General features: G+C 40.0%; 1 protein-coding gene across 1 annotated transcript in view; it reads left to right on the forward strand.

The window, feature by feature from the left end:
• PTPRR (protein tyrosine phosphatase receptor type R) overlaps window positions 1-19907 on the forward strand; it is a 140119-nt gene that overhangs the window by 100720 nt on the left and 19492 nt on the right. The window contains exons 7-8 of the mRNA XM_082279664.1: window positions 9393-9579; window positions 15065-15149. Coding sequence (XP_082135790.1) covers window positions 9393-9579; window positions 15065-15149 — 272 coding nt within the window. The remainder of the gene's footprint in view (window positions 1-9392; window positions 9580-15064; window positions 15150-19907) is intronic.

Here is a 19907-nt window from a genome sequence, read left to right on the forward strand (position 1 = left end):
TTCCTTAAATGAGCAGTGGTTGCAGGATGGAAGTAGAATTTGTGCTTAAGACATTAATTATTATGGAATACATGAAGCTAAATTGACTTACCTAAGGCTCCTCTTATGAAAAAAACCTAAACCAACATTTTTTTCATCTGAAAGATGAAAAATCTAAGATCCATTATTCATTTATTTAATTACATACCAGCTAAATAGCATAAAATGTCAGTTAAATAGTCTTAAAAAACCACTTCCCCGAAGCTATTGCTGTAGTGTTGCACCTCTCCATCCTCACTGATTAGATCAGTTTTCCTAGATAGGCTGTTCTCTGTGTAATGCAGGCAAGCACCCTGTAGGCATGATATAGTGCTCAGCAAAGAAGTGAGCCTTGGATGATTTGGGAAAAGTTTTGCACCTGGATAAGAGATCTGAATTGGCAATGGTGGTACATGGCTACAGCTCCTCCAAGGTGTCACAGAGGTATTTATGAACTGGAAGCATAGAGGGGAAACTCATGCAAGTATGACAAAAATATTTTCCAAATTGCTTTTTTTCTTTTAAGCAAAATATAGAGCAGACAGAATATGTGGAGGTTTTTTAACAGTCCTTGTTGGCTTACCTTAAATAAATGCATTATTTGAGCTCCTTAAGTTGTGCATTTATTTAATATGTGCAGCCCTAGCAGTCAATTATTATTACTCTCCATTCTCTTTTCCTTCTTCCTATTCTTTTAACTCCTTTTGCTTATATTCACTGTAGCTTGGTTTAAATTAGCATGTGCAGTAATCATAGAGAGAACAGGTCATCCAGTAAGTTTGTGCAATGAGGCCTCCAGTATGAAATAGAGCAATGCTGCAATGCAAGCCGATAAGAGCAGTAGTGAGCAAGACTGCATTCAATTAAAGATCTACCATCTAAAGAAAATTAACCACAAATTTGTAAACATTTGTTCAGCTCTTGGAATAAACAGCTCAAATAGGCACAACAAATTAGCATCTTCATTTATTTTTACTTCTGAACATTTAACTCAATTTTCACTCATGCTGCAGACACATATGTGACTATGAAACAGAGACAGAGCTTTATGTTGCCATTCAAATTTTATTAAAGAGATGAGTTTGCGTGACAAAATGCAATTTGATTGTAGAAATAATCTACAGGAAAAGATGGGAGGCTGTTTAAGCTTTGCATTTTTGAACAGTCAGTTCCCGTAGCTGAGCAGCATTGCCTTATCGAGGGCAGAACAGGAGTGAATTGGCAGAACATTAGAAGGCCTGATTAAAAGAGGGAAAGTTGAAACTACACTCATGTCAGCTGTTTTCCTCTACAGGATATTGAGCCATTCCTGTCCTAACCAGATACTGATTGCTTAAAACTTAATCCAGAAGTACTTGTCAAAACCGTTTCCTCAGCTCATTTTGACCTGCTGAGCTGTGAGTAGATCCTGAGAATTGTTTGCAACTTAGTGCTGGATGTGTTGGCCTGCACTCGCTCATGGCTGTGGGAACAAGATCAGACCCTCCGGAGAGAACATGAAATGCCTCCAGTTTTCAAAAAAGCTGTTTAAACTTCACCACTGAGGCTCCAGATCAGTTTCTGTGGACTCAGAGAGTGATAGAACATGCTGCCAGGTGATTTTTTGTAGCTGGGAGGCCACAGATGATTGGAAGACTTGCCTCACAGCAGCCATATATTCCTCTTCTTCTTTCAGTAGGTACACAGCTTACTGTCATCGTTTCCAGACCCCTTCCTCAGAGTCAGAAAGCATCAGTGTTTTGAGTGACAAATAAATAGAGAAAAATAAAAATACAACACTGGAATACTGTGAGGAGAGCTGTGTGACAGAGCAAACATGACCAGAAATAGCAGATATTCTTCCCAAGAAGATGCATACTTCATACTATTGCCTTTCTTAGAGTACTGAGCTTAAATATATTCCATCTATGGCTTTCAGGTGATAGGTATTAGCTTCAGTGTTATATCCAATTAGCCTCTGTAAATGAGGTCCTTGGTTTGGTGAGATGGGGTTGCTCACACCAATGGCTACAGGATTTGTCTCAGGTGCAGATGTCTGCAAGCCAGAGTAGAAATTACATAAATATCAGTAATATTAACCACTTAATTGTTAAGCATGTTTGTGGAAAATTCAGCTACAATCTACCTGTCTTTCCAGGATCTCCTCTCTGGAAAGGAAAAATCAGAGCTAGAGGAAGGTTTATCTGTGAGAGGAATAAGGTCTTGGAAATGAGGCCAGGAAGCCATAGGAAAAGAGAGATTTACTGTTCCCATGTGTAATGAGAAGTCAGTGGGTAGTTTCTGGTGGTTTAAGTAGCACTGGTATGTCAGGGGATAGCAGGAGAGTGGGGAAGATTAAGTTTTGACCTACTGCACACCCAAGTGCTGAAGGTGGAACTAAGGTCCTGAATTTTTTATTTTCATGCATGATAAAGTAGCTGCAAAATAACCAAACGTGAGCTGAGCAGAGCAGATCCTTCAAGGTATCAGGCTCTATCAATTTAGACTGGTCATAATGCAAAGTAAATTCTCTTTTGGCCTTGTTAGTTGGTTGATCTCAACTTCTGATTTTTGAGTACTTCAGTCTGGGGTGTGATACAGTTTTGGTTTGTTGAAAAGTGTGAATAACCTCAGGTCAGAGTGGTTCCTAAAAGCCACAGCTCTTGTTCAAGTGAAACTCAGAAGTGTTAGCAGGTAAAGCAGAGAGCATTTGGGAGACTGAGTTTTCACTGTGGGTCTGCCAAGCATGGCATCTGTATATTAGTGCTTCTTAGGGCACCTGGGAGTGTAAAAATTAAAAGTACAGTATGTGCAATAAATACCGTGTGCAAATATTTATGTGTTAGGATGACATTCACATACTTTCCTAACGATTTTTAACTCATCATTTTCTCAAACTAATACTGGTGATATTGATTAACCTTTGTGGAAAGTAAGAGTAAATAGCAAGATAATTACATTAATGGGTATTGCATACTATCAGAACTCATGGGGTTTTCTATCAGAATATTCTGTAATATGTGCTGCAGCACAACAGAAAACTGAAACTTATGAGCTCTACATTTCCAAGAAAAGAACATAGATGTAAGAAAAAATGTATCTTCATATTTTAAATTGGTATGGTCAATAATGGATTTTTATTGTATTCTTAGACTCATTTGAGATAGTTTGCTGATGCTCAGAAGAAAATCAAGAGATTATCACACCCATTAATGTAACCATACTCTCATCCAGCCCTACTTTCCCAAGATGTCCAGTAGTATCAGCAGCACATGGTGGATATATATTTCAGGATACCAAGTATAGAGCAAGAATCTTATCTATGCACTTTTGAAAAATATAGAAATTGTTCTTATGCATTAGAAACAACTATTTAACAGTACTGTGAATGTTACTTTAAAACTTATCAAAGTATATCTTGCTTCAAATGAGAGTAATCTCTTAACCTTCTCAGGACTGTCTGTAATGGATATTATAGATCTTCATTTGTGAAGAAATGTCTCAGTTGTTTATTAGATGACCCATATTACTATTTGCCACAGGCAGGAAGAAAACAGCAATATCTTCAGTCATTTGAAAAGATTATTTTAACCTTTCCGTACTCCTGCTTTTCTACTTTTCCTTTTTCCAACACTGATTTTTCTTGATGAAGTCACCGTTTCCTATTTTTATTTATTTTCTATTGGTATTGAGGATTAATAACAATACTAAGTCCTTTTCTAATTTACTGTACTTTTCACATTCTACTTGAGTTTTACATATCACATTAATTCATCTACATGATCATGTTTTCTCTTAGCTATTTTGCTAAAAGCAGAAAGAAAGCTGAGACCTGTATTTTTTCCATTGTTCTTTTTTCCAAACATACTTTTTTTCCCTTTGAATTGCTCTACTGAAACATAAAACTAGATATGCAGGTGAAGTCTGGCAGCAGTAAGGGAGTAAGTGCTGGAAAGCATGTGCCTAGTTGTGCTCTCCCAGTGCAATTATAGCAGAGCCAACCCCACCTTCATTCAGTGCATTTGCTAACGAGATGGACCCGCAAGGTGAGAGACTCAGGACCCGTGTTTAGGCCTAAGCTGTGAGCACCAGAGAAAGAAAAGGCACGGGGCAACTGTGGTGATTTCACTTCAGTAAAACCCAGGGAGAGTAGCCCGGTGTAGTGTTCCCTGGTACAAGCAGCATCTGAGGACCCGAAGCAAACTCTCTCCCCAGCAACTGCATCCAGCTCCACTCTTCATGCTAATTATTGACTTTCTTCCACCCACATGCCTGACCCAGCTCCCTCCTGAGCTGCACAGCAGCTCGGCTGGGGGACAGAGGACCGATGGCACAGGATGTCCGTAGTTCTGAGGTCAGAGGGCAGTGACTCCTAGAGGGCAGCAGCCATCACCGCTGCTTCCAAAACCACTGGAGAAAATGAGAGGCCGGGGCTCAGGAATCTGGGTGTTGCATTTTTCAGGAGTGCTGAATAAACATGGAAATGTGTATTTAAAGAAATTACTCAACTTAAATAAACAACTGGGAAAACGTGTCAGGCAGTTGGATTTTCATAATCAACATCTATGGCTTAATTTTAGGGTCAGGGAAGACCTGGAAATTACCTCAGTAATGATTAATAGGGCTTTAGTAACCTGGTGGCCCTCCAACGTGGACAGGTGGTGCTTCCTTTCGAGACTTTTCAAACAAACATTCCTTTTAAAATTTTTATTTTATAATGCCTTGTAATAAAATCTACTTCTATAAATGTATTATTTAAAATACTCCAGTGAATTCTTGTCAGTGGACTTGTTCCTATTATCCAACTGAAAAGAGACCTGCGAGTATGTTAGTAAGACCCCCCTCTGGGATTCCAGACAATACACAGACACAAGTGGTTTCCTGATTGCACTATTCACGTACCAGTGATGAGGTGGCTGTCCCAGCTGGTGGAACTTCATAAGAGTTAGTCTCCTGACAATTCTAATATAATGTTGTCATGAATGTTTACAATTCCTCAGATTCCTCACATGGTGCTCTTCCCCATCAAGACACAACCTCAAGAGGATGCTGGGGTAGGTGTATCATAACAAAATCTTCACTTATTTGGCCCAGACTATTCACATAGGGGACATAAAGAATATAAAGTTATTTAAAAGGTAAAAAAAGCTTGGCCAGGGGAAATAAGGGAAAACCCATGTGTATGGTTTCCTTACTCTAATTTGAGGTGGAAAAATAACAGTCAGGAGATAAATATATATCTATGTATATATATATTTGTGTGTTTATCTCCAAGTAAAATAAGCTGTCAGACTTGAAGTGTCTCTGGCCTGATTGTGATTTCCTTATTCAAAACCTAATGTAGGCAAGGGATAGTTACCAAACATGGGCTTTGTTTTAGGTGGTACCTCCTTACTGCTCTGTGGCCAGCCTTGTGCAGTCCCTCCTAGTAAGATGGGAAAAGGTGAGCTCAACAGGTAACCTCTTTCCATCCAGGTAGTAAAAGAGAATTCTTGCTTTCTATTCTTCAACAGAGAGTGAAGGATTTAACTATTAAAGGAACATAGAGAATCCAGAGAGTCTAGAGGAAGACCTGAGACTATAAGCATCTTCTATTAGAACATACAAACACATGGTGGTTCAGGCTCTCCCTCATCTTTTAATGCAATACGTTCTGTTTTCAGCCCTATTCCTCAGCATAAAGAATGCAATAAAGAAGTATGTGTGATTAACACTAATATTGGTTATAGCATTTCTGAAGTATGTAAACATTATTTTTTAAATTTTATTAATTGAAGAATACTACTTCAAAAGGGTTTTTCGAGATCCCCATATTTATGGAAGAATTACCTTTAGAACTCTGATCCACTATATGTCCTCTTATGAACTTCTAAGAAGATTGCTCTATATTCAGTTTTTATTCAATGTGTGCCTTTTAATGTATTAGATGTGCATCTAAGAACTGGTTCTTCTTTCCAGAGTAAGTAAGATCCTCAAGACTAGTGTTCATCAATAATCCCCATAAATGGTAAAAGCTGTAAACTCACAGTTATAATTAGATCAGGTATATTTTTTTGTTGTTGTTAAAAAGGAAATCGCCCTGTTGCCAAGACTGTCAGTTATAACAATGTAAAAGCCAAAGAAAATATTAACATTTTCACTGTACTTTGTTGCTGGACAATGGGAATACTTTTCCTCTATATTAGGAAATCCCAGTAGGCTCTCCCAGAAGTATGTCTGGATCTAAATTGCTACCCATTTCTCAACCAAAGGTAGCCTAAACAGATTTGGAGGGATTCATTGCACAGCTCTTCTGTGGATTTCTGGATGGTTTTCAAAAGATTGGATTTGCAATATATGCACTCAGAGCCACCTGTTTGAGGGACTGCCTTTTTCCATGGAATAAATTGCTAGGCATGGTCAGAAAAGGTGCTTGCGCAGGAGGGGTTTTGTGACAGAAAGGTCTAACAGGATGTTTTCCTTGAGCAGTGGTGTGAAGCTGGGAACTGATTTCCCCCCACAGGCTGGAGCAGTCCCCAAGGAAATGCATGGGCATGTGAGCCAGCACCCTCCTGCGGGGTCCATCTGAGAGCAGCCACTATGGTGTGCCTACTTCCCAGCCTGTAACAGCTCTGGATTTGGGTGTGAGTGCTGGTACTGCTGCCTGGGGTTCCAGTACCATGCAGGCTGTGCCACGAGGCACAGAGCACTACTGGTAGTCTGTGCATGTACCACTTACCCTCATTTTTTGCTCAGGATGCTACTTCACTTCAGCCTACCTTCTAGCATAATTAGCAGAATCATATCCCACCCACTTCCCTGTGCTAACAGAAATTGTCCCCATCTACCCCTGGAGGCAGCCAGACACCCACTGCTGACTCACTGTTACCATCTGCAGGCCTGGGCAGCAAAGCTCTTGCTGCCACCCACCCATCACCTAAGCTGAAATAGGCTTGTGAACAAAATGGCACAATGTGAGATTCACCTATTCCACCAGGTGGTCTTGTCTCTCAGACATTGTTGCTTTGAGCTTTGCTAAGTGACAGGTGAGTGTCTGAAGTAATTTTTATTCATGCAGACTGACATGATAGAAATCGCTTAATTTAAAACAAAATCGTTGAAGTATCTGCTGATGTGTATGAGGTTCAACGAGGTGAAGTGCCAGGTCCTGCACTTGTGTCACAACAAACCTGTGCAGCTCCACAGGCTGGGGCAAAGTGGCTGGAAGCTGCACAGCAGAAAAGGACCTGGGGATGCTGGTCAACAGGAGCTGAACATGATCCAGCATGTGCCCGGCTGGCCAAGAAGGTCAGTGGTGTCCTGGCCTGTGTCAGGAATAGTGTGGTCAGCAGGACCCCCTTCAGTGACTGACCCCCTTCACTCAGCTCTGGTGAGGCCACACCTTGAGTCCTGTATCCAGTTTTGGGCGTCTCACTACAAGAAGGACATTGAGGTGCTGGAGCATGTTCAGAGAAGGGCAATGGAGCTGGGGAAGGAGCACTAGTCCTGTGAAAGGCTGAGGGAGCTGAGGATCTTTAGCCTGGAGGAAAGGAGAATCAGAGGACACCTTTTTGTGCTCTATAACTGCCTGAAAGGAGGTCAACCTCTTCTCCCAAGCCATCAGCAACAGACAAGAGGAAATAGCTTCAAGCTGCGCCAGGGGAGACTCAGGGTGGAAGTTAGGAAGAATTTTTTCACTGAAAGGGTTGTCAAGAATTGGAACGAGCTGTCCAGGAAGGTGGTGGAGTCACTGTCCCTGAAAGTGTTTGAGAAACAATTGGACATGGCACTTAATGCTCTGGTTTAGTTGGCATGGTGGTGCTCATTCAAAGGTTGAGTCTTAGCAGTCTTAGAGATCTTTTCCAACCTTAATGATTCTGTGATTCTATAGAGGAAAGCATTCCCCCAATATTGGGAGGAATAGCACTTGACTCACAGATACTATCAGATGATATCAGTATTATATTTATAATAATACATGGTATTACTGTAAAAGGGACAATTGTATCTTAACATCCAGTGTTCAGAGAGGTGTGCAGTCACACTCTCCCAGCAGTTCTCCTGCAGATGAGAAATGCACCCAACCAAGCAGAGTTTTAGTAGAAAAACTGGAAGCACTGGATAATAGATTATCCAGTAAATGGTTAATCATTGGCAAATCATTTTACAAAGGGGCAAGGCGTAGAGTTGTATACTGATCTGGCAGGATGACTATTGGGAGAGACTTGAGACAATCTTATGTTACCTTTGTGTATATCCAAGCATGACAGAGTAACTAAGACTTCAAAGAACTTCCCTGTAAGCACCCCTTAATGGAGAGACAATAATGTGCAGAGGTAGGAATCAAACTGGTGTTCTCATATCTCTGTATGTGCATAGCTGCTTGGTAAATGTTAACTGAGCTGGGCATCTGTAGTCCAGTTCAGCAAGCTGAATCTGTCAGTCTAGTACTGATTGCTGCTTAGTAAACACAAAAACTTTGATAGATGCCTATAAAATTGTGTTTAGTCATCACAATTTGCAGAGCATGGATTTTTTGCAATCAATATGGCTAAAAGGTCGAGTAGATAATACTTGATTGATGGGTTGAAAATATGAAAAAAGCCAGTTTTCTTAAGTGTTGTTTTGAGAAAGCCCCAAAAAGAATAGGGCTCATACCAAACCCACACAAGTGTAGTCTATTTGTATTTTCATGGCTCAAAGTTGTCATTGAATCCAACTTTATTTTCCTGTAGAAATGGAAATGTTATGAATTTGATTGTCCTGCAAGAGATGTTTGGCATTTCCAAACAGCCCCTTTTAAGTCTGTGACCATTCCTTCTCCTCAGACACAGATCATTCATTGTGGTTTAGTGCCTCTCCCTTCCCTTCTACCTAACATGAGACATTGTCTGCTGTCTTGGTAGTCACAATGTTTACACTGCCTTTCATTAATTTCTGCTGCTTTTGTCAATTTTTCTCACTACATTATGTATATTTAATTTCAATAAATTGTTAAACATGCACCTAACTTAACTATGAATTTATTTCATGTTGTTATGTGTATCAGTTAGAAATACATCCCCTGGGTTTTTTTCTGTGAAATATTTCTTCCTTACCAAGATACCACTTTGACATTCATAACAATAAAGTAGCATATAGGGAGCTGTTTCTGCTTCTGAAAATAGTTCATATAGTTGCCCCCTAGCACACTTTTTTTGCAGCATCAGTTGTTAGATTGAAGAATTAGGATGTACTTGGTTTTCTGTCCCCTCAGTGCTACCGGTGAAACCAGTCTTGCAGTCTTTGCTTGCCCAAATCCATTAGTGACTATAGAAAAAGTCAGGGCGCATAAATAACTCAGGATCAGCTTCATGAGTGTGGGATTTGCAGTAACACAGGTCTCATATAACGGTTTTAATTATTTTCTAATGCAGACGAGGATCCAATGTCTCACTGACTTTGGATATGAGCAGCTTGGGAAGTGTTGAACCTTTCGTCACTGTGCCAACCCCAAGAGAAAAAGTAGCGATGGAATACCTGCAGTCAGCTGGCCGCGTCCTGACACGGCAGCAGCTTCGAGATGCAGTTGCATGTTCTCATTTACTCCAAACAGAATTCATGGTGAGTTCAACAACATGCTTGAAATGAGGATTTTTGACATAAGTGGAAAAACAGAAACTGTGGGGGAAAAATAATCAGGCAACACTTCAATGTCAAGGTGCAAATAATTTCCAAAGGGCACATTAGATAGTTTCAAGGTGGTGTTTTATGTTTGTGCACTAAAGACAGATAAGTCAGTCATGGATAATACAGATTCCTCTTGGTTCGAAGTCCCATCATAGATGGGCTAAGTGTTATAATAGAGCTACAGTGCAAACAGTCAGAACGGTAACACTGTGACAGTTTCAAAGGCATCAAAAAGGCTATGATGACAGAAAACATGGTAATAATTGGAGATTTTGTTTATTCCCGTGTAAACACCATGTATGTTTGCAATTTGAGCACTAAATTTTTAGTCACCGTACATTATTTTTTGGAGCAAATAGGGACACCCACAGTCCCTATCCAAAAGGGACTTATGTCCCAAGGTCCAAAATATCTTCAACAAACATGGCATACAGCAGCCTAATATACTCAAGACAAAAACCCCTGAAGTGTTTTATTAGTGTATTTATTAGTAAAAGAGGTAATAATCTAAAATGAAGAAAGTGGCCAGGTGGAAAAAAGAGCAGAAAAACTCAATCAGGGAAACAAATTACAACACATTACTTTAAGAAGACCTGAAAAAGTCTGATCTTGCAAAACCCTCAGATGAAAGAAGCTATCAGAAAAAAGGAGACACTTTTTACAAGGGAGATAGAAAAGAGCATAAACTGATGCCACTTGAATGTGAAAACTGAGTAAGGCAGGGCAAAAATGGTCTTGAATTTTAAAAAAATCATAACTTCATTTTTAAACAGATCAACAGCATGAAGCTTACCAAAGAGTACAAGAATCAATTGATGAGCAAAATGGTAGAAAAGTGATTTGGGGAAGTTGAACCAAGAGGTGAGAAGTGACTCCATTATTTGCATCTGCGTTGACCCTAGAAGAACTTAGGAAATTTCCTGCATCCATGGCAGGGATAGGTTCAAGCAGATCATAGAGGTTCTATCTGATATTGAAGCATTAGTGGAAGGGCTTCTATAACAAAGCAATAAAATTAATAAAAGTAAGCTAGTAGTCATCCAGGAATCCTTAAGGAGTCCATGTATGCACTTACTGATGTATTAACTGGAGAGGTGTAATGTAGCAGTTGTACTTCAGCAGCTGGGGAATCAGAGGGCCAGAGGTAACAGTTTTTCAGAAGGGCTCCAGAACTGATTCAGAGAAACTGCATATCGAGAAATCTGATATGTAAATCAGAGAAACTGGAAGGAATTAAAATTAACGTGCCAAAGCATGTGATCCCTTGGGTTTCATTTTGTTTCCAATTAGTGCATATGAATCAATAGAAAATGGATGCCATCTTACTCTAAAAATAGCTTTTCATTATGAATAATTGCATCGTATGATGCAGTCCTTTTATTTACCTGTAAAATCCAAGGTTTATAGTAAAAGTCATTTGCTTAAGAAAAATAAGTCCCTCAATTCTTCTACCAAAAAGTGGACAGACAGTGTACACAGGAAAAATTACAATCATCCAACATACTTTTATCACCAGTTATGCCATAAGTTCTCCACCATTCTGCTGCTTAGGCAGGAAAGTCAGAAGAAATAACTTCATCATACTAAAACCCCGTATATTAGGAGACAGTTTGTACAGACAGATTGGCACCTCATAGAATCCTGTTTGCCCAAATCGTCTCACACAGCAGTTATGCACATCTTGGGGGAGACAGAGTCACATTTTATTTGTCCCTCAGGGGGGCACAACATGGCTTTGGCCATTCAGTGTTTCCACAGAATTTTATTGAAAAGGTCATGACTTGTCTATTCTGTTTTTAAACCATTTTTTGAAATGTGGTTTAAGATGGAGCTGTTGAACAGTATCTGTTTACTGTATTCCTTCATACAGATAACAGCTCAAGTAGGAACTTGAGGCATGCAAAGAACGCAGTATGTAACCCTCACCCATTGTGCTCACACAGCTCATTTTAACTAGCTAAAGAAATACAGTAAGGCAGGGTTCTGGAGACTAGCATTATTAGTTCTCATGAAAAATTTCCAAATGTGAAAAAAGGGGAGAAATGTTTAAAGTTTTCAGTGGAAAACTAAAACATGAGCAGTTTCAGGTTATTTTTAGTTCTTCAATTTTTTTTTCATGAACAATTAAAGGGACATTACTTATTGTTACTATAAAAGGTTTTAAATTACCATAAAAATATATTTCCATAATATTTATTAAGATTTTTCTTCTTTTTTTTTTTAATAATGCTACAAAAATATTGGGTATATCTGGTTGGGAGAATATACTTGATTTGGAAGGAGGAAGAAACATAATTTGCCCAGCATATATGTTTTCTTTAGTAGCCTGAGTTGCTACTCTTCAAGGGACACAATATCTGAAGTTCATGACTGAAGATAAAATTCATTATTCCCAAAACACTCAAATGTCAAGAAATACAGTTCCTGCATGGGAAAGTGCCAGCTCATTAAATCTATAAAATTAGGTCCTCATAAAAATAGAGGCATGGGTATAATGACTACCTGCCTGAATTTTCCTAAATTTTGCCACATTTTCTTGAATGCCTTCAGAGATTCAAATCATACCTCTTCAAGTGTATGAACAGCATTTAAAACCTAATGTGAACCAGAATAGCTGTCATTAGAAGGTATCACTCAGAGAGGGAAACCAGCCTATGAACAACATGCATATGCATCTATAATTGCATGCAAGTGACTGAGCACATGAACGTGTGCAGTTTATACATTATTTGCAAATATTTAATTAAATATATATGTTTAATAAAAAAATTATATATATATATATATATTGCCTATACAGCTACAGAGTTGGTATGCTAATTTGCACATGTTCCTGCTGTTTGCAGTCTGCTGAGCTTATTTGCTCCCCTGTTAGCAGGAATGTTATCCCCATATTATCCTGATTTTTTTTTTTCTGGAATAATCTCTTTTTTCTCACAGCCAGTTTCAGAATAAGTGACTTGCCTGTGGCTGTGATCCACGGTGTATTGTCAGATTTCTCTCTGTGCCCTTGGACTCACAAGTACTTACTACTGGGAGGAGACCACTGATTAGAAAGTGTTTACAGGATGTAAGTGATTAATGTTATTAATGGTCCTTGTTGGCCCAGAGAAATGTGTTTCTGTTTTCAACTTGGTGGCATTTTTGCATCTGTCAGTAACTCACCAAATGATGAACTGTTTAAAAATTTCAGCAGGCATAGTGCGGGAGACAGCCAGGCGCCTGGAAGACCCTCACCAACCACCATCACTTGGGCAGGCAGAGGACTGTTCCTCACACATCTTTTTCCAGTCTCTGTAGATGACAGACCTAGATCACATTAGGCACAGGCTTAGTGTCTTGCTCTCTCTCACTTGGTGCATAGTTTAGCATGGAAGTGTTTCAGAGGCCATGTACTGGTGGTGTTTGTACTAAGCCAGAACTGAGCTAGAGAAGCTCTAGGTCGGCTGGTTGGAACAATTTGGAGCCCAGGGGCCAAGGGTAGGAGTCTCACAGAGGTCACCATTGGGAAGCGGTAGAAGTCAGAGGTGAATATGAGGAGGGTGTGGGAGCTCATTTTGTAGTTTGTGGATGAGGAAGCAGCATTAGATGCAGGACAGAGGTGAGATGGTTTGACCTGAGGTAGCGGGGATGAGGTTTATACAAGAATGAAGTCTTAGAAGTGAGAAGATCCTGAGCTTAGGACAGCCATCATATGGATGGAAGTAGAGTGATCTGAAAAAGGATTGGGTGAAGTACCTGCAAGGAAAGCGTATCTTAGCAGCATCCCTTTGGCTGGCCTTACACAGCAGGTCATTATTTTGAGGAGCCAGCTGAAGACCAAGAAGAGATCAAGGAAGAAACTGAGTGAGGGAGAGGGGAAGAATAAAGAAGGTCCATGAAATGCACAGGCATGAGGCAGAGAAGGTAGAGAAATAAAAATCAACACAGATGCAGCCTCACATAGTAAGATGGTCAGAAGCCAAGTTGGGAAGTGGAAACAAATTACAGCATTTCATTATGAACCAGCTAAATTTTACTTAACTTTGCCATCTCTTCAAGCAGTAAGGTGAGAGGGTAGCTTCCCCTGCTTGGTGAATCCATGGAAAAATCTGCTATTGGGTGCATGCTTGACAAGCTGTTAGAGGCCTCATCCCTGTTCCTTTAAAGAAACCCTGCAGAGGTCAGTCATGCTGGGCAGGACCAGGGCTTGGGTCTGAAGGACAGTGACCATGCATTTCTTCTGTGCCAAAGTACTGGGCAGGCCTGCACCTCTAGAGTAGAAACCAACTCATTTTGAAGGAAAATCCTTAAGTAAATTTTCCAGTGATGCAAGCCAACGGATCTTCCTCATGTTCCTACGTGTCTCTAAGAGACGATTACTTAATATGCCACTGTCTCTTAGGCCAAATGTCCCAGGCTAGCATAAAGTTTCCAAGTCTCTAGTTATGACTGTTCTTTTAAGTAGAAGTATTAATTTACTGCAGATCAAATTCCAGCTTACTCTAAGATAATTTAAATAATGGTGGCCAAAAAAAAATTCAGCATAACAATGAAGATTTGAGTAAACTGAAGCATTTTTAGTGTGATTTCCTAGATTATTTTAGTTGGTAAAACATCCCCCACAGTCATGAAAAAAACACTACATGTTTCATCCTGCCATTTTAAAAGGGTTGGTTTTATTCAACTGTAAAAACATTATTTCAGGACTTTGAAATCAAAATTATTCTTACCCTCCCTTAAGCCAAGTTAAACATTTTGTTCAATGCAAAATTTGTGGATTTTTACTTTTCATGCTGACAAACAATTTGAAAAACAGTAATTTTATGAGGAGTTTATTATTTGTATATTTTTGAAACTTAAAGGAAACTGTCACATTAGTTACACACATCTGCAATGTAAATCAGTCACTAAAAGATCAAAATGGGAAGCAAAAGAAATAGCTTCAGATTTTTATTACTTTTCAGTCATTGAAAGCAAAAGACTAAGTCATTCTAGTAGTTTAAATAAAAGGCAAGTGAGGTCTTTGAATTTCATTGTTAAGGGCTTAGCACAAAATTTTTTAGAAGTTTGCCATATATTAATATTTAATTATTTTTAAAGTTCCTCCCCTAGTTATGTAAAGTATTGCTCTTTTTTGCCACAGTACTGTACTTTTGAACTCCACTTTTCTGGAACTATAGGGCATTTTAACCTTGGTCCTAATCCCATAAAAACTTTCTTTTTAATAATTCATCAGAAGTGTTCCTTGGAAGTCACCCCTTCGATATGCAAGTCCCTGTGTTTATTAAAGGAAGGGTGTTGATAAGCTAGAGGTGGGAACCACTTTTTTCTTAATAACTTTGATGTTAAAAGACAGTTGTGTAACAGCAGATGGCCTTCTGGTGATAATTTCCTGCATGGCTCCTTTGGAAACATCGGTCTGATTTATTTTTTATAGGAAATACCAATGAATTTTGTGGATCCCAAAGAAATTGACATCCCGAGTCATGGAACTAAAAACCGCTATAAAACAATTTTGCCAAGTAAGTGAGTTAGCCCTTGGTTTCCTACTATGACATTTAGTCCTGCTTTGAGAACATATTGCTGTGAAAATCTAGCTATCTTTATATTTGCTTGATGTGTACCCATTCATACTTGTATTTATAATCCATGTAGAAAGATAACAGAAGCCCAGTGCTGTAGGACTGGCAAATGCAGAATCTCACTGGATGCCTTAGTAGGTACACAGGTTGGCAGCATCCCAGCCACATACTGAAGGGCAGCCTGGGCTCATGCTGATTTTCTCTGAAAGGCAGCTCAGGCAGATTGGGAGAGTGAGGTCTGCCATGCCTTGCAGTAGCTCCTCATCACAGCCCAAACCATCTTGCAGTCACTGAGTTCCCTCTGGTTGGGTCAAGAAAAGTTGGAACTAAAAAAACACAGACTACAAAAAGCAAGTACAACCTATCTTGTCTTGTAGTGGGCTTCCATCTTTAAAGGTCCTCTGTTGATTGCTTTTTTTCTTCTCCATGTGCTAAACTGCCTTTGCAGAAATCTGTTTACATTCCTGACACAGTGCTGCCTCTTCATTGCTCTAAACTTGTTACTGCCTTGCTGTACTGCTTCCATATTTTCATTGGCCCAAATTCATATACAATTGCTTTATTATAATTGGAAGTGATTGAAAACTTTTCAGTGGAATAGTTTTCCTTCAAAATACATGTTTCTCTGAAGTGCAGCTGTTTTCATAACATTTGTTGGTGGATAATGAGATATTCCATTTCTCTTTTATTAAATGTTTTGTTTTGTGTTCTGTTTCATACTAGGTTGCAGAAGTTTTAACGTTATGCTAAATATAGACATGAACAGTTGAGTTTTTGTAATTTTTGACATCACCAAAGTGAAAAAGTTTAGTGATTCAAAATGTTACAGACATTCCCACAAAAAAATGTAAATCCTTTGCTTAGGTTTGGAATGAAGAATACTTTTAAAATGACAGCATAATCCTATCAACTAGAAATTTGTTTTCTAAACATCTCTAGAATATCCTTGTGGGCGTATGTTAGATGTTAGTCGTTCAAATTCACACATCTTAAATTATGAGATTTCTCTCACCAAATCTGAAAGCATTATAATTTGTTCACATCACACCTAGGCCTTGCAGTCAAACTAATGAAAACCGATGGCCTTCAGCCTCTAGATTAATCTCAGAAATGTGATATGTAGCTGGGAAAGAAGTTTGTGTGGAGTCTTTGCTTCTCTTCTGCCTCCAGTAAAATTTTCATTGTGTTCAAGGTTAGTTCATCTCTTGCAACCAATAGCTGTGTGCTTGTGAATGAGGGGGATTAAAGACAGAATGTAACTGAATGCAAGTTAGATACCAAACAATCAGACAATTCAGCGTCCCTTAGAGTCTGGCGCTGTGTCAACAGGATGCACACGGAGGGTGAAATCCTGACCCCTTTGACGACAGCAGGACTTTTGCCATCAGCTGCAGTGGAGACAAGATATCACCAGCCCCCCTCTGCCTGACTGGCAGATTTTTGGAAGGAGTTCTCCCTTCCCGTGGCATCTCCTGTCCAGGCTGCCCCAGCCGCCACCAGGTTTGCCTCCAGCAACGCCTTGCAAATGCGATGAGACCTGTTTCACTGTAGCATGTGTTTTGAATTGGGACACAACAGCTGGGCCATACTTGATGCTGATGAGCTTTGAGAACCAGTGTGCCTGTGTGTCTTCACCTCCCGTTAGCTGGGATGTGCTGCTAGCTCCACAGCACATTTTCAGTCCAAGCACACTGCTGCTGTGCACCACAGCTGCCCACTGACAGGCACTTTGTAACCGTCCTTGACAGAAATCACAAGGTCTGTTGAGTGTTAGCACCAGGCTTTTTCAAAGAAGATATTTTGAGGATTGAGGCACATGCTCATAATAAGTATTTGCACACCCCACACCCAGTCTGAGAGGCTTTGGAAATTATTTGAGTGATTAAATAGAACAGCTTTCCTGGTTTCCTGCTCAGATGATATCAACCCACTGCTTTGTATACCCGCATCAGCTTTTCCATTCCCAGCACTGGGTGCGTCTCCTGAATCGGGGCACCTGTGATGACAAGTGACGTTGGAGCTGATGGATTATGTCCTAAAAATGCCCAGTCCTGCCAGCTCCACCCTCTATGCTGTGGTAGATATTCTCATTTTCTACGAGATAATTCTGTGACAGGGTGCATGAGGGCAGGTTTATATTAGCAGATACTACTCGGCCAGACACACTCATGTGAAATACAACTAATGCCTTTTGGAAACTATTCTATATGGAAAACTACAAAGTACAGGAGATGTTACATTTCTATGAAAGATGTTTCAGTTGCAGTATAACATAGCCAACATTCTCATGCAATCACGAGGCTGCCGCTTTAAGTTCTCTAGGTGTTATTTGCATTACAATAGTATTCTAATTTAACTACTGAGGGGCCAGTGTGGGATCAGAGGCAACTGGCTAAGCAAGTTCCTCAAGATCAGTGTTTCTCCATCCTTCCTCCGGACTGTGGCCCCACCCATAGCTCCTGTTAAACCCTGCTCTGTATCTTTAGCTGCATCCCCTCTGCCACCAGTCTACAGTATTTCTCACACCCTCTGTGCAGGTTTCCAATCCTGCACACAGATTTCCCAGTCTCTCACCACAGCCACTACCCTGTGGCAGAACAGCAGCCCTGCTGCTCATTCCTCATCCTTTTACTCTACATCTTCACCTTTGCCTGCTTGTCTCCTGCAGCCCCCACTACAAGTCCCTGCAGCAGGACTTCAGCTTCCTACTATCTTCTCCTGTATCTCCCACTACTTCTTCAGCCCTCCATCTTTCCTACTTCCTGTCTCATTTTTCCATCTCAAACCAGAAGCAGAATTCCTGTGGTATTTCTGAGTATACGTGGACTTTTGCTTACAAAGGAGCAAGTGGTTTAACACTATTCTGTGGGTATCTTTGTGTGTGCAACACATCCATTAGTTTACCACTCCCTATCTCCCTCTGAAGACTAACCTCAAGTCAGAAGTCTGTATCAAAACACCCTGGGCAGAACAGCAGATTGACACTAACATGAAGATAGACAGCACCTAGAGGGTTAGACCCAGAAGTCCACAATCTGTTGCTTGAAGTGCTTGTGCTAAAACTGGCTCTGACATTCCACTATAGGGGAAAGTTAAATTGTATGAACAAAGCACTTTATTATGAAAGCATATAAACAGATGCTGGAAAACCATTCTCTTGATGCTGAAATTTTTGAGCTCCCTTGCACTCCCCAGTCCTGACTACAAACAGTCATATTTGCTCCAGTTCTGCTCCCTAATGAAAGCACCAATGGAGTTCATGGAGTGAATGATCCTCCAGTATCCGTGGCATGGTGGGAGGGTGTCTGGCACTGCTACTATATGACCCTGCTTGTTCCCTGCACCAGGCACTCTCATGGAGGCAAGTTACAGTCCCTTTAACACCCTCCTATTCCTCCAACGTGATAAATTCAGGACAACATTAATTTGTTAAAGATGGAGTTAGAAGCAGCATCTTCTACTCAACTGAGAGAACTATTCCAGACTTCCTAGATACATGGAAAAAAACAGCAGTAATTTTGCCTCAGCTAAAACCGTAGAAGACAAATTTTATTAGTAATTGTAAGTGCTTAGCAGCTCCGGTGCATTTTCAGATGCTTTACAGACATTGATTAATTCAACCTTGCAGTCAGCATCTGTCTTTCTGCTGTAGCTTCAGACTCTAAGACTTTGGCATCCTTGAGGATAAGATTATTACTTCCAAGGTATTTGTCATTCAGAAGGAAGCTAATGACTTCCATTTGTGTCTGATGATTGCCTAGTGGCTCTGGATTTTAAGCATTGCTCAGGTTTTCCTCATCTCAGAGCTCAGTTTACAGCACCTGCCTATTTCATAAGTGATCATGACTGTTAATTTATAAAAGATTCCTGTTCGGAAGCAGTGTTTGTTTCATTGATTGGAGTTGGAAGGAGGTCTCAGAAATTGTGAAACTGATTTAGCTGCTCCCTAGTAACAGAGCGATTTATCTCAAGACATGGTAATTAAAACTGGATGTTGAGTCTGCTTGGAAGAGGTTTTTTAAGGTAGGGGTCAAGCGACACCAGAATCAGAGGTATTGTGTGAGCTAGAGGAAGCGGGTGTTTTTTCAAGGCCACGTAGCCTGAGGCATTTGTGGAAATTGCTAATAACCACTCTGTGCTGAAAAGGAATGAGAGGTTTCCTGTCCTCATATTGTTAAGGGAAAAAAAAGTTCTAAGTGAAAAAAGTTAGGAAAGCTAGTACAAAGAGATTTTAACACAAGTTAATTAGGGTTCATGTAGTGCTATTAACAACAGAAGACAAGACTTCCATGTGAAGACTTTGAAGTCATGCAGTCATTTGCATATTTTAAGAAACATACTTTCAAAACATCATCCTGGGTTCTACAAAGGCTCCACTCCTGTTCAAGGTGCTCCTGTGACCTCCAGTGGGAAAAGGACATAAAGCATGTTTGGGATCGTCCCTCCTCTTCCTTTGGTTTGCCAAGGTTTTATCATGTTCTTAAGAACAGGATGAAAAGTCACAAAAGAAGTCCAAAAGCGTCTCTGAAAATACTAGGTTTTGCTACAGCATAGGTATATATATCAGTTATATATTTCATATGTAAACACCAGGGCCACACACTAAATAGTGTTTACTTACCTCTTTCCAGCTCAGTGCCCATGTATGTATCTTTTAACACATTGCCTAGATTGCACTCAGCAAAGGAGCTACCCAGA

Source organism: Coloeus monedula, assembly GCF_965178545.1.
Source record: "Coloeus monedula genome assembly, chromosome: 4".
NCBI lineage: Eukaryota > Metazoa > Chordata > Aves > Passeriformes > Corvidae > Coloeus > Coloeus monedula.